The sequence below is a fragment of the Podarcis liolepis genome, assembly GCF_965112155.1.
Source record: "Podarcis liolepis genome assembly, chromosome: 5".
In the NCBI taxonomy this organism is placed as follows: domain Eukaryota; kingdom Metazoa; phylum Chordata; class Lepidosauria; order Squamata; family Lacertidae; genus Podarcis; species Podarcis liolepis.
In genome coordinates, this window is record NC_139556.1 from 77,227,383 (window position 1) to 77,242,401 (window position 15,019).

The window sequence follows — 15,019 nt, forward strand, 5'->3', positions numbered from 1 at the left end:
GCCTGAAGAAGTTTAGTCATGCTGGCCACATGCTCTGGAAAGCCAGCTCCTTCGGCCTGAAAGTGAGATGAGCGCCACATCCCATAGTTGTCTTTGACCAGACTTAACCATCCAGGGGTCCTTTAGCTTTACCCCATCCACAAAGCAGTATGATCACAAATTACACGACATCTATCTCAGCTCTGAAGGTTCAATTGTACTTAGCTTGAACCTTGGGTGCATCCTATCATTAAAATTCGATTCATACAGATTAAGCCTGGTTGACACATCACGCTAAACCAAACCATGGTTTAGCAAGCCCTCACAAGCATTGGAAGAAGAAATCATTGCTGCTTTGCTACTCTCAGGTCATTCTGCTGCTGTGAGGTTTGATTTAGCAAGTCATGGTTTGATTTAGCAAGTCATGGTTTGATTTAGCAAGTCTTCAGAACACAGCTCTCCCAGACAAACCATAAACTACAAACCACAAGTTCAGGCAGCGTGCTAAGCTTGTTCTGGTTCAAGCAGGATGCTAAGTCAAGCTATGGTTTAGCGCAGGACAGTGTAACAGCAGAATGACCAGAAGAGGAGGAAAGTTGCCATTTTTGGGAAAGTGACAATCCAGACACAAAAGTTGTTGAGCTATGGCTTGCCATAGGTCTGGATTTTCCTGGACATTTAAGCAATTTCTGCCCGGACACTGCTCCTGAAGGCTGAACCAGGCCTAAAAAATGGCCATAAATTCATCTGTAGCAGGGGAAGGGGAATGGTTTAGCAGCAATGCATACACTGCATGGTCTGGCTTGCATAAAGTCTTTGTTTCATTCCCTGCCATTTCCAGTTAAAAGGCCCTCTGGTAGCAGAGATGTGAAATATATCTTTCTACATTCCTCTGTGGATGCAAAGAGAGGATTCCGCTTCAAGTCTGGCTCGGGATTTTAATTTTATGTGCCATTAAATCCAGAGCAATTCTGGCAGGCAACCAAGTACTGATTCTTGAATGGTGCAGCGGCTAAACTGAATTTAAAGTTCATAAGTTAGGATCACACTCCATATCTGCATGCAATGTGAGGTCACTTTTTGGAACCCAACCAGGAAAGCCAATATGCCTCATGGTATTTCATATACATCAAGCTAAATAATCAGGATTTTAATAAAGGACAGATTTAATATATCCTGGGTATTGCTTTTCTTACTATTTAAAGGGGGTATGGAGTGAACATTTGCTTTTTCTTTAGCATGAATTCCATCTAGGTTCACCTTTGCCTGTGTATTTCATGGAATATCTGTTACATATTTGTACATCAAAATCTAAAGAGGGAAATCTAAAGCCATTCCTGTAATGTGCTCTGAAACAAAGGTAGAAAGGGCATTCCAACATTTCTATAAAGCAGGAGTTGGGAACCTCAGGACCAGGGGCTGGCTTCTCAATCCTTTCCCTGGCACTCTCCCCAGGCCATGCCACTCTCCAGGCCACAGCCCTCAATGGCCAGCTCTGTGCCCTCCTTGAGTGCCTACATTGGCTCCCAGTACGTTTCCGAGCACAATTCAAAGTGTTGGTGCTGACCTTTAAAGCCCTACGCGGCCTCGGCCCAGTATATCTGAAGGAGTGTCTCCACCCCCATCGTCCAGCCCAGACACTGAGGTCCGGCGCGAGGGCCTTCTGGTGGTTCCCTCACTGCAAGAAGCAAAGTTACAGGGAACCAGACAGAGGCCCTTCTTGGTAGTGGCACCCGCCCTGTGGATCACTCTCCCATCAGATGTCAATGAAATAAACAACTATCCGACTTTTAGAATGCATCTGAAGGCAGCCCTGTTTAGGGAAGTTTTTAATGTTTGATGTTTTATTCTGTTTTTTAATCTTTTGTTGGAAGCCGCCCAGAGTGGCTGGGGAAACCCGGTCAGATGGGCAGGGTATTGTATGTATGTATAAATAATTATTATTATGCTTGGGTGGAATGTGTCCTAGAGCTGTAATCATGCTTTTTGCTTGCCTGTATGGAGGACTGAGAGTTTTGTGTATGCAGGTGTGGGGGGGGGGTGGAAACACCAGGCATTTGTATGGATGCAAAGTAACCCACTGCAAAAATGTAAAGAGACACTCTCTTTTTTTTGCTCCACCCACTATGCACCTCTGGCATGAGGCTACACTGGAAAAGAATGAGGCCCCCATTGAAAAGGGGTTCCAGCCACTGATGTACTGAGCAAGGTGCTTAAGGATTTGCCCAAAAGTGCACATACCTATTAAGAACTAACAGACATGCCACCATGTCTTTTAGTGGAGAAAATGGGAAGGAATGCAAAACAGACCTTACATGGTCATCCCACAGCCAGTACTTTCATGGGTTTATGTGTCCATAAACATGCAAGTTGTTTACTCAGATCTGTCTACGTGTATATAGCAAGACTGACGAATGTGAGCTACTTCTGCACTGACTAACAAACGAAACAGAAAATGTTCAAATCAAATGCAGGGCTCATAAGGCTGAGCATGGAAAAACACTCTACCAGAACATATTCTTTCCCTGGCAGGAATCTGAAGCCAACGGTGTATATATTTATGCTCCTAAGTGATCAACGGCCAAACATGGTGCCTTCTTCCTTCTCTGTCCTGAAACCTGGCTAGAATTCTATAACTCATCCCACATATCTAGTATGGAGTGCTGATAGCTTATTCAGGACTATACCTTTGGATATGAATAAATTAGGAAAGAGACAAGGCTGTTTATAATGCCTTGGAATCCAACTTATAGATAAAATGGAAAGGGGAAATCAGGTTCATTACCTTGAGCTTCTTTGAGGAAAAGTGGGATATATTGTAAAAATGAATGAATACTACATAACAATTCAAATTTGTTATAACATAAAATGTGGCCGTGTTTTCTTTTGGAACAGAATTATAGTGACCACTAGGTCTATCTTGCATTTAAAGCACCATTATACCACTTTGAACAGACAGAGCTTGCCACAAAATAATCCTGGGATGTTCAGAGTGCTGAGAATTGTTTGGCGACCCCTATCCCATTCACTCGGGGACGCGGGTGGCGCTGTGGGTTGAACCACAGCGCCTAGGACTTGCCGATCAGAAGGTTGGCGGTTCGAATCCCCATGACGGGGTGAGCTCCCATTGCTCGGTCCCTGCTCCTGCCAACCTAGCAGTTCGAAAGCACGTCAAAGTGCAAGTAGATAAATAGGTACCGCTCCGGCGGGAAGGTAAACGGCATTTCCGTGTGCTGCTCTGGTTTGCCAGAAGCAGCTTGGTCATCCTGGCCACATGACCTGGAAGCTGTCTGCGGACAAACGCCGGCTCCTTCGGCCAATAAAGCGAGATGAGCGCCGCAACCCCAGAGTCGGTCACCTATCCCATTCACAGAGCTACAATTCCTGGTTTAACAATCAATTCCTCTACCCAGGAAGCTCTGGAAACAGTAGCTCTGTGAGGAAAGTAGGGGTCTCTTAACACCTTTTAGCATCCTTAACAAACTTGGAGTTCCTTTTAATTTTTTGTGGGGAGCCATGACTGGTGCCATAGTGCTTTAAATGTATGGTGCACAGATGGCCTTAGTGGTGGGAGACCTCTAAGTTAGTCATTCTTAGATTTACACAAGGAAGGCCACGTCTCTGCAGTACAATGATTTAACTATTTTGTTTCGTGTTAAACATGTGGATCACTGATGTTAGACAAGCTTTAAATCTGTCAGGATTTTAAATCAAGCCAGCTTAACAAGGAGCATATTATCTGAAAAATGTACATTTTAGCAGCTTACTGGGTTGGAAATAAATTGCTGGCACACAGCTGCATTCCAAATATTAAAATATGGCCTTCAATTTCCTACCCACTCCCATGTTTACAGAACTGCCTTGTGAAGTGTGAGTCCCAAAAGGTGGGCAAGAAATTCATTTGGGTTTGTACCCAATGGGTTGTGTGCATGGGATACAGCTCACACAACTGATTTCTCTTTTCCCCGTCTCTCCCTATCACCATGGCACTATCCCAAAATCTTCAGAGGGTTGATGAGGGGTTCCCCGAGAGAATAAGGGGTTGTGTCACATGGGGCTGCAATGGAAGGGAACAATTGACTGGAGAGGTTTGCAGCAAAATCCTTTCAACCATATTCAGGTGATTCCTCTCTCCCACCTCAGAATTTTCCGGTAGGAATTTTCCCATTGGCTGATTGGCTGGTGCCACTTGGGTCACAAATCGTCACAACTTTGTAAGGTTTCGCAGTGAGACATTGGTTCAAGGTGTGGTGGAGGGGAGGTTGTCACACCTGCCCCTCCCAATGTGCGATAGGGTATTCCATTAAAGGAATCCAGGTGCTCGCCATGCTTTTGTCTGATCCCCTTCCAGGGGTTAGGGTCAGGCCAGAGCACCTGGGATCATTTTGGGGTGAGGTTGTGTCTGCAGTAGGACCAATGCTCCCCCAGTATGTTTACCCTTATTGACTTCTGCCAGTGTCCAGTTGTCAGTGCTGCCCTGCCAGAGATGTAGGTGCAGCTAGTCGAACCAATGCCTAAGCAAACCACTCACATGGTGACAACTGTGTCTTTCTTTGGGAGGTCTTGGGGGGTCTTCACAAGCAATGAACATTTCAAGTAACCAACCAAACAGCTTCTGCTCTACTCAGGGCCAAGGCAGCGCCAGCATTACAAGCTATGCCTGGAATAACCCTCAGTTACACGTATGCTCAAGCACTAATCTTAATTCTTCTAGGATGCAATGTCTGAGGCAACAGATAATTTTAGGTAAGCACGTCATTTGCTGCTACTTCTTATTGCAGTTGCAGCTCCACAGTGTATCAATGAAACATCTACTGCATTGCTGAGAAAGTTCAATCCCGGGTGCTGAAAGTGGCCCTCCAAAAATCATTATCTGGCCCTTGGGACTCTCCCCATGTCACATCCTTTGCCAGCCTTGCTCTGCGCTCTTTTTGAATGCTTTTCCCTAGCTGGAATAAGTCTTTGAACTGAGATCATGTCTCTTATTTGCCTGGATGCCTGAAAATTCAGTTTGACTTTTGTGTGGCTGTAATGTAGCCTACTAGACAAAGAAAAGAGGTAATGAGTCACATCTGTTGTGCCACCCACTTCTGCCTCTGGGTTTGCTGACCACTGTCCTGCTACCACTGCCACAACCACAAAGGTTGCCACAAGGAAATGGAGACTGAAAAAGGTTTCCCACCTTTTAGTTACAGTGTAAGTGGCGAACATCCTTGAAATGTGGGTTGATATGATTAATGGTTATCCCTGATATAGCTTCCAAAGCTAGCTCAAATACCATGCACATGCCAGCATTGGCACAATAGTTCTTTGTATTGGCTCTGCATTGATCAGAAGCATGACCGGAAACACCCAAAATTATCAGTGTCAGGCACTTAGCATCAATTATATTCTGCAGCTAGCATTGGAGACAAATAGCTCCAAAAGGAGCGAGAGGCCTTGCCAAACCACGTCTTGCTTTCCCTTTCCCCGCTTAGGCATGCTGAAGTCATGGTGCTGAGTTAAAGTAAATAAGCTACAGTTCTCTGGTGAACACTGCAATTACACACTGGCAATTTAGAGCCCACATATATTGCATCATAAGCCCGGTACATACTACCCCGACAGGAAATTGAATAAATCCATGTATGCAATAGCCAAATGCGTGTTTTCATAACCTTTTGTGCTTTCGAAAGCTACATCCGTAAAGTCGCAAAAATACCATACGAATGTAAGGCTGTTATATGGAGTCAGACTACTGACCCATCTAGCCAATGTTGTGTGCCCTGACTGGCAGCGGGTTTCCAAGGACTAAGTTTTATGAATAAGTGCTCCTTTTAACTGAAGATGCCAGGACTGGACTTGTGACCTTCTACATGCAAGCCTTACATTCTTACCTTGTGAGCTCCCCTAACTAAATCTGAAGCCAGATATTTCAGTCACATTTCCAAGCACAGAAAAATGAACCACCAGGAAATGACTGGTTTGGCCCAAGTGTCTGTTCGGGTCTGGAGTGGGTGGATAAGACTGGAACTGTCAGACAACCGGTTCCAGCACCAACACATGGTTTGTTTGGCCTAGTGAGGTACAAAGACCTTGACTTCAACTTTGCTGCCTCTGCTCAAAAGCCAACAGAACAAGACTAACATCGCTACTGCATTCTTAGTTTAACATACTGTTCTGTGTTTGTTTTTTAAACAATCAATATGACTACAGTTTCAGCAACTGGCATCACTTTTACAAAGTGAGAAGAGTTTACTGGCACAGAAAGCTTTGTGCCCTCAAGGTATTTTCTTCTCCTTTTTACAGGGCCAGCTGTTTAAACAGCAGCTGTAAAGCAAGATCCCCAGAACACTTCAAATTACTCTTTTAGCACCCAGTTTATTGACTTTTTGACCGGGAGTATTTTTGTCTGCTTCCACATTGATACTTGATCACTCACCCAGCCAGACTTTTTCCTTTTCACTCTCTTCCTCGTCTCTCACACTTCACTCTAATGTCACACATATTGGCTAAATCATAGTTAAGATGTGAATGGAGCACTCACAGAATCATGCAGCAACCAGATGCATAAGAAGCCACCTCAGACCTTAGTCAGAACATTGATCCATTGAGCCCAGTATTGTCTACACAGACTGGCAGCACCCCTTCACAGTTTCAGGAGTCTTTCCCCTGGAGAACCCGGGACCTACCACTGAGTTATTATAGATGCAGATCTATGGAAGCAGTAACTTTTGAAGAATACAGAAGCACTACAGTTCTCCTGTATATCAGTGTGTCGGTGGTGTATTAGAAGTGCAAAGGTTTTTTCTTCCTATAGTAGATGACATAAAAGGGGTCTCTTCTCGCATGCTCCCTGCAGCTTGGAAACCACTTCTGAGCTCCAGGAGTGTTATACCTGTATATTAATTCAATCTCAATCTCAAACCTTTATTGGCATATAGACAAAATTCCAAAAGGTTCAGTATGATAAAGTCACTCTGCAAAATCTGCATCTAACAATTAAAATACTGTAAATGGGACTGGCAATGTGTTATGGCCCAATCCATGCCATACATGCTCTTTGTACATGCTCTTGGACCAGAGTTCAAAACCCCACTCAGCTATGAAGCTTGGACCAATCACTGTCTATCAGCCAAACCTACCTCACAGAGTTCTTGTAAATATAAAAGGGAGAGAGACAGCTACTTGGAGGAAAGTTAAGATATAGATGTAAAATAATAAAATCACAGTAACCAATCTGTCTGCCAACTACTGCCATCTGTAGGGCAATAGGCCCTTCCTATGACTTATTCATGCCACTCATATTGTCAAAGTTCTGGTGAATCTACATGGTTTAATTGTATTCTGTGCTCTTTGCTTATATTTTGGTAAATTGTCTCACTGTTATTGTTAACAACCTTGAGTACAGGAAAAGTAAGCTACAAAATACTTTAATTAATAGTTATCTAAATGAAAATGGGCTGCTTTCAGTTACAAATTGCCACATTACCCACAGTTGCAAAACCAAATAAGACATTCTTAGTCATATTAAATTGGCTCATGACTTTTAAAGTGTCCAGTATTAAACATTTATCTAACAAATTCTACTTTTTTTAAAAAAAGAGAGCTGCACACATATTCTATACTTGTTCCAACTCTATTATGAATATTCAAAGCCATTTAAAATGCAATGAACACAAAAAACCCCAATGTAGGTATTTTATAGAAGTGGCAATTATAGTTTTCTGGAAGAAGAAGGAAAACTAAGAGCCTGGTGTGCGTCCAGTCAAGAATCTAAGTCTCTGGAATATAATAGGACTGTTAGTTTCGGTTCACAGGCTTCAGCAAAACTTTTTGTGGGTCAGATTGGCACCTGTGCAAGCAACTAGAATAGATGACTGAATTTTGCCATTTCAAAGAGGCAGAATGCAAATCTACTGAAGACACACCAGCTTTCAAGTTCCACTCAATTTTGATCATGTCGAGAGACAGGTATAAGAGACAGCAAGAGAGAAGGAGGTGTAGCTATGCATATAATTGCGGTTTTATCAATAACCACAAATTATTCCATGTCAGAAATAGATGTGAAGTTTACAAAGGAGACTTTGTAACTCAGTTTTTGCTCTGTTTCTGGGTAGCTTTTCAGGACCAATAAGGTCTCTTCTAACAAACTCTAGCTTTCATAGACTCAATAGAACTTTTGTCACATAAATCAAAAGTTACACCGTAATCCCTGAATGTTACGTATCTCTTTTTAATGAATAACACACTTCCCGTAGGTTTTCACATCAATCAAACAAGCTCATTTGTTTTAATTACTATAAGATGAGCAAGAACAGTTTCCAGGCTTATACAGAAACCTTTATTATTATGGCTACGTCAACATCGAAGGGCCTTGTCAATTTGGGATTCACCTCACAATTCATTTCTCCTGAACCATACAATTAAGGGTGTGTGTGGGTGTGGGTGTGTGGGTGTGTGTGTGGAAAGTTATTTGCAGCTTAAACACTGCTCAAATCAGACTTAGAAGCATTTTATTAAGTATGAATAGGATATAAATTATGCAGAATAAAACAGAACGTACATCAAGGTCAGTCTCATTAGATTTTGAAACATCTGATCGATGGCAAAGAAGTGTATGTGAAACAACTCAGAAAATTAAACAAGGATTAAAACTGGAGTCTGTTGTTAACAATCCCTGCAATGTCTGGGGTCCTGGCAGAAGTGGAGTTTGCACATCAGGAGAGTCTGCTATACATCAGTGAAGATTTTCTTACTGTTTATGTTAACCAGAATCCACTATTATTATTTTTACTCTGTAACATGCATTTTATTAGCACTGCTTCAGCATTCTAGATCATTGCCTCTTCATTAAGATGGCTTGAACAGTGCCATTCCATAATAATTTACAAATAATAAACTTATTTGGGATTAAGTTATTTAATCCTGTTCTGTTTATTAGCCTGGGATGGACTCCAGGGAGTTACAAAACAATGTCCTGTTCACACAACAGTTCCTTCTGCCATGGGGGGGGGGGACATGTGTTGGGGGGGGGTTATTAACAAATCTCATGCACAACTCCCCCCACATACAGAATCTGCCTGTATATGTGTACAGCCCTAAAATCTGTAAACTTAGGTAAAGGGAATGGGCAAATGATGCATCCATGAGACATCTGGATATCTGCACATAGAAGGCAGATTGCAAGCCATGTTGTACATCTGTGCCTGCAGAGATAAGGAGATAGAAGCTGCACACAAGAGTCACTGTTCTGTATTGTCTTCCAAAAAGGGGACTGTGTGAACCAGTGTTTCCACTAAAAGTCACATTTTGATTTGAAGAAGCGATGTGATGTGGCTTTTATGATATGTGGGTACCTTGGTTCTCAAACTTAATCTGTTCCAGAAGTCCGCTCCAAAACCAAAGCGTTCCAAAACCAAGGTGCACTTTCCCATAGAAAGTAATGCAAAATGGATTAATCCGTTCCAGACTTTTAAAAACAACCCCTATAACAGCAATTTAAAATGAATTTTACTATCTAACAAGACCATTGATCCATAAAATGAAAGCAATAAACAATGTACTGCAGTCACACAATCAATCAATCAATCAATCAGTAGTTGAACTGGGTTCCACAAAGTCTCACACAAAAAAAGCTGCAAAAGCAAAATAAAAAAGCCGCAAAAACAAAAATGCTAAATACATAGCAAAAACAGACCGACCTCAGTGTAGCACTCAAAATGGAAATGTGGCACTCAAATCGGAAGCATAACACACAAAACAGAGCACGTTCAGCTTCCAAAAAAGTTCACAAACCAGAACATTTACCTCCGGGTATGTGGTGTTTGGGCTCCAAGTTGTTTGAGTACCAAGGCGTTTGAGAACCAAGGTACCACTGTACTTATATAAGCCCTTATACAAGTTATGTAGTTGAGCAGAGAAGTGATTGCCCTAAAAGTATTTTAAAGAAGAAATAAAGCTTACAAGTGCTATTATTCCTTATAAGACACTAACCAATAAGTGAGTAATCAGACAAACTACATTACATGCAATCAGGCACAGCAATTCTATGGGGATGAGGCCTCCACAGCCCACAGCCCCCAATTCCACAGGGATGGGGCTCAGTCCCAATCTTGAGGGGGCAGAGGAGATCTGGCGGGAAGTCACCCCATGCCATATATCATCAGGAGGTGCAGCACAGCCTGGCCAGAATCACCCCAGGCCGCACAGCACTGGGAGGCGTCATGCAGACCAGCACGGCCTTGAGTGCAAATGTTGCATCAGGAAGAGGGTCTTCAACCAAGCAATGGGTACAAAAAAATGCATATGCTGAAGTAAAGTGTGCCTAAAAAGTCATATATTGGTGAAAATAAAATTTTGAAAATGCATCATATTAGGAGAAATTGTTTTGCAAAAAATGGGTATATTAGGCAAAATTGCATATCAATATGTGTATATGTGCACAAAAATACTGGTGAATTTTCATGAAGACTTAAAAAAACACACACACATAAACTGATGTGGAAATGTGAAGTTAAGATTGGGGGGAAATGAAAAACTGAAAGAAGCAACAGTGTTCCATCTGTGTGGCAAAACAATCACGGCAGAGTTTTGAAGCGAGCCATTTACTACCTCAAAGGTGTGAATCAAAACTCTGAGCTCTTTTTATTACCATGTGAAAAATATAAATCACAGATTATGGTTGATTTCCCAGGACTGATGCGAGTGAGAGCTGGGAACGCAATCAAAGGCCTGCTCAGGATCCAAGCAAGAAGCAGTGTATGGCAAGCAACATGATGTGTATTTAAAACCAATTGTCTCTTTTGACTGGAAGCACTCGAACACATTATGGGCCCTTTTCTTTAAACAGATTTTATGCATGTCTTTCCTCTTCTGTTTTGCACATTGAGGATTGAATTTCTTCCTGCCTTCCAGCTCCCTGGAACAAGCACTTTACACGACCCAAGGAGCAGAATGCGAACAAGGATGGGAAGGAAACTGGTTGAAAATCTGACCAGAAGAAAATGGGGACAGGGTCACAGAGTAACACCTTTCATGTTTGAGAGACTATTGAATGGAATAATCATGTCTTCCAGGTGCCAGGTCTCTTCTGCCAAGCATTATGGCTAACAGTGCAGTTGTATATTGTCTACTCAGGAGGAAGCCTTGCTATGTTCGATGGGGCAAACAGGCAATGGTGTCCCTATGGCGTAAACTCCATTACACACAGTGGGATTTACTTCTTAACCTGAAACTGTTCTTAACCTGAAGCACCACTTTAGCTAATGGGGCCTCCCACTGCCACTGCGATGCCGCCGCACGATTTTTGTTCTCTTCCTGAAGCAAAGTTCTTAACCCGAGGTAATATTTCTGGGTAAGCGGAGTATGTAACCTGAAGCGTATATAACCTGAGGTACCACTGTACTGGAAATGAGAGAAGTTTCTTGCAGGGCAAAGAATCAGGATTGTATTTAAGGCTTAGCAGGGAAATAGAAGTTTCCCCGCAATGCCCAGCTCAGAATTTGCATTTCCATATTGCTTGCCTTCTCAAATGCATCCTAAATATTGATCATCGCCAGTATGAAAGTCATGATTCAACTCTTCACCACAGACAGGAAAAGACAGCTCATAAGGTTACAAGGTGCTTAGAAGTAAGGACTCTTTTAAAGGATTGTTGAGATATCACAAGGATCGTTGGGAACAGGTTTTTCAAGCTTATCGCCCACCCCACCCCCAGTAAATTCGGATTAAATTAAGGGGGTACAAGCTGGAATTCGGATGGCAACAGCATTGTGTGTAAATGCTGCAAAGAAAGAAATGAGGAGCGCAAAACTCACCCATCTCCCTTTGCTAACTCTCTCTGCATTTTCCATGTTAAGGAAATTGCCAGCCTACATGAGAATGCACACCTAGTGAAAATGGACCTAAGCATCTCGGAGAAACTGTTTCCCTCTTGAAACTTGGAAACTTTGTTTTTGACGTTACTGTATCTCAAACGGACTCCTTTTAAAAGACTCAACGTGGAACGCTGCTTGCTGCCTGTAACTTGTGTCTGGGTGGGCGGCCAAGGAAACCTTCGCCAGACGTTGATGTTCCACATGAATGTTACAAGGAAAGTGACAGCGAGAAGGGAAAGAAAGAAACACACACAAAGCATGTGCAACAAATTCAGCGCTCAAGAGGCAAGCCAGACCCGCCTGAGAGCTGGGGAAATCAGCGGCAGTTTGAACAACGGGGCTTTTGTCTGAAGATCCCGAAGCGGGGTCTGAATGAGAAGGTATTTTTTTTCGGGGGGGGGAGGGTCTCACTCCCTGTCTCTCAGAAAGTAACGGACTGGCAAAACTCGCCTTGCAGCAAAAGAAACTCATTTCCCCTAGGGATATTTCCTCTCTCTTCACGAACCCAAGCTAAAGAGAATCCACTTTCAGATTAAAGGGGTGGGGGTAGCGTCACCTTTTAATTTTAATGTAAGAAAATCAGGATTTTCACCAGCAATCCATTCATTTACTCGGTCATAACGTGGACCTAATCAAATGTTAAAGTGTGTGGGGGGGGGTTGGGGGGGGAAGGGTGGATTTCATATAAAAGTACCAGGGCGCAAATCCACACCCCAGCCCCTCCCTTCTAGAAGTGAACCCGTCTCAGAAATCAGCTTGGTCTATGCAACAACTCTGCACATGGCAAGGAACCCTCTCGCCTTCTGCCCTGCTCACCGCACGCGCGCTAAGGTTAAGCTTCGCAAAAAAAATAATAATGGAGGAGGCCCGGCTCAAATGAAAACGTGGGGGCGTCGGGGAAGCAGGAGCGGGGGCGTCAAGTTACCGGTGGGAATGGGCGATCTCTCGGCCTCGGGCTCGGCGGGGTGGGTCGGCTGCAGGAGATGGATAGCGAAAGCCAAGAGAAGGGCGAGGGGTCCAGCGCTGCTGCTACTGCTGCTGCTGGCCATCTTCGGCGCTTCAGCCAAGCCAGGAAACGAAGCAGAGCCCAGCAGAAGACCCGGAGAGGCTCTTTCCCTTCTTCCCTCCCTCGCCTGCTCTCCCACCCGCGACAAGAGTCCTGCGAGGCGCTCGGCCGGCCGGTTTCCCCGTTCCCTTGTTCGAAGCGCGTGGGGCCGCCGTGAACTCCAGAAGGGAATTGCTTCGCGGGAGTGGGGATCCTCCAGAAGAAGGGTCGTGATGAAAAAGTGCCGGGAGGAGAAAGAAAGAAAAAGATCCGCTCGATCCACTCGCCGAAGGAGCAGCGGGGAAGCGTTCCGGAAGATGCGATCAGGTGGAGGCAGCGCCGCGGGTCCCGCCGCCGTCTGGCCCTCGCTTAAGGGCACCAGGCAAAGGGAGCCGTCGGTGCGCGCTGGAGCCTTTATAAGGCGAGCGGGAGGGGTGGCCGTCGGGGAGCCCCGGGCGCGGCCAGAGGAGAGCAGCTACCCAAATTGCTGCCGGGTCCTCCCAGCTATTGGCCGGGGGGCTGGCAGGGGAGGGGGAGCAAGCCCGAGGGGTGGGTGGGGTGGGGAAAGGGGTGTCTCCCTCCTTGCGCGTCCCCCAGGCGCGCCTGGACCCTGCCGGTGCGAGGACATCCTCTGGCGCCCTCGCAGGAGCAAATGGGAAGCCTTCGCACATGCTCGGTAGAGACGTGAAGCCCTTGCCCAGACCCGGACTTGGACTTTTGGCAAGCGCCGTCGGTCCTCTGGCGCCGGGCTGCTTTTGCCATCCTAAGAGGTGCTCTTCTCGGTCTCTGCAGCTTTAAGGGGGCAGGAATGGCGGCGAGCTAACAAGGTACAGCTGCTGCCTACGGCGGCGTTGGGACGGAACCGGTGGCCGTGGGATGCTTTAACCGTCGGTTGATGCAGTTACGATGGTGTTACTTTAGAGGAGCAAAGTAGCGCGTGGAGTAGAATATTAGAATTGCAGAACTGGAAGGGACTCTGAGGATAATCTAGTGCAATGCGGTTGCCCCGTAGGAGAATCGAACCCGCAGCCTTGGCATTATCAGTACCAGGCTCTAACCAAATGAGCTATCCGAGTAGGATGCCTGTATTGCAGAATAAGTACTATTCACGTAAAATGTGTTGCAAATGATAAGCAGTTGTTACTAGTTATTGTTGCCTCCCGCCCCCCCATGGTAGTTCTAACAGTCCCAAGGATCTCCGACGTTAGTCATACTAAGAGTAGACCCATTGAAATCAGCGCATTGATTTCTGTGGTTCTAATACAGTGTGACCTGTGTGCACACCATACATTACACATTTAAAGCACACACTAGAATCCTGGGAACTGTAGTTTAAGGGTGATGGGAATAGTAGCTCTGTGAATTCCAAGAATTCTTTTGGCGTAGGGGGTGTGTTTTAAATGTACAGTGTACACGGGGTTTTAGATACCACCCCCAAGTCTCTTCCTGTAAAGAGTTTCGATATTTGTTTAGGGATTTCCTGGCGTTAATTGTTACTGTCGCCAATGCATTTATTTATTTGTCGGTTTGATACCCCGCCCTTCCGCCAGAATTTAAAAACATTCCAAAACAGTTGAAACATTCTAAAAACATGTACAATTAAAACATTTAAAAGCAGTTACAGTTTACCCAAGGCTTGCAAATCCAAACATTGTGATATCTGTGCACAGTCCCTCAATTTCAGAAAATTCTTACAGCCTAGCACTCCACAGAACAGCCACTTCCAAAATTAATCCCATTTTACAAGTGACGCTCAGGGCACTTTCTGTTTACTTGTATGCTTTTCTGCATTTTCCATATCTGAAAATGGAATGCAAAACCTTTTGGGTAGAACACACATTCTCACAGTGTGAATAGCGGTGTCTGGATTTGCAAGCCTTTGGCTAGCTTTCTCAATAAAGCTGAACTGGGACTGTGGGGCATACTTGAGTTTTTTTGTGCAGTAAGTTTGTCTTGTGCGTGAATTTGCTTGTTTGAGGGATCACTTTTTACTCTGTCCTTCTGTAAAATCCCCAGGTTCAATTGTACCTGGGTAAGACCGTACAAATGGCTTCAAAATGGCTCACTCCTATTCTGTTTGGCACTGAATCACATGTTTACTGTTTTCACATGGCATGAGAAATCTATGACCACTCAA

General features: G+C 44.4%; 1 protein-coding gene across 2 annotated transcripts in view; it reads right to left on the reverse strand.

The window, feature by feature from the left end:
- PLOD2 (procollagen-lysine,2-oxoglutarate 5-dioxygenase 2) overlaps positions 1-13,553 on the reverse strand; it is a 61,842-nt gene extending 48,289 nt beyond the window's left edge. Inside the window, exon 1 of one of the 2 annotated variants that reach the window (XM_083504094.1) lies at positions 12,763-13,553. In XM_083504094.1, the coding sequence (XP_083360220.1) occupies positions 12,763-12,886 (124 nt within the window). In that variant the 5' untranslated portion in view covers positions 12,887-13,553. The remainder of the gene's footprint in view (positions 1-12,762) is intronic. The other variant, XM_083504095.1, reaches the window with a different exon arrangement.
- Between the last annotated feature and the right edge of the window lie 1,466 nt (positions 13,554-15,019).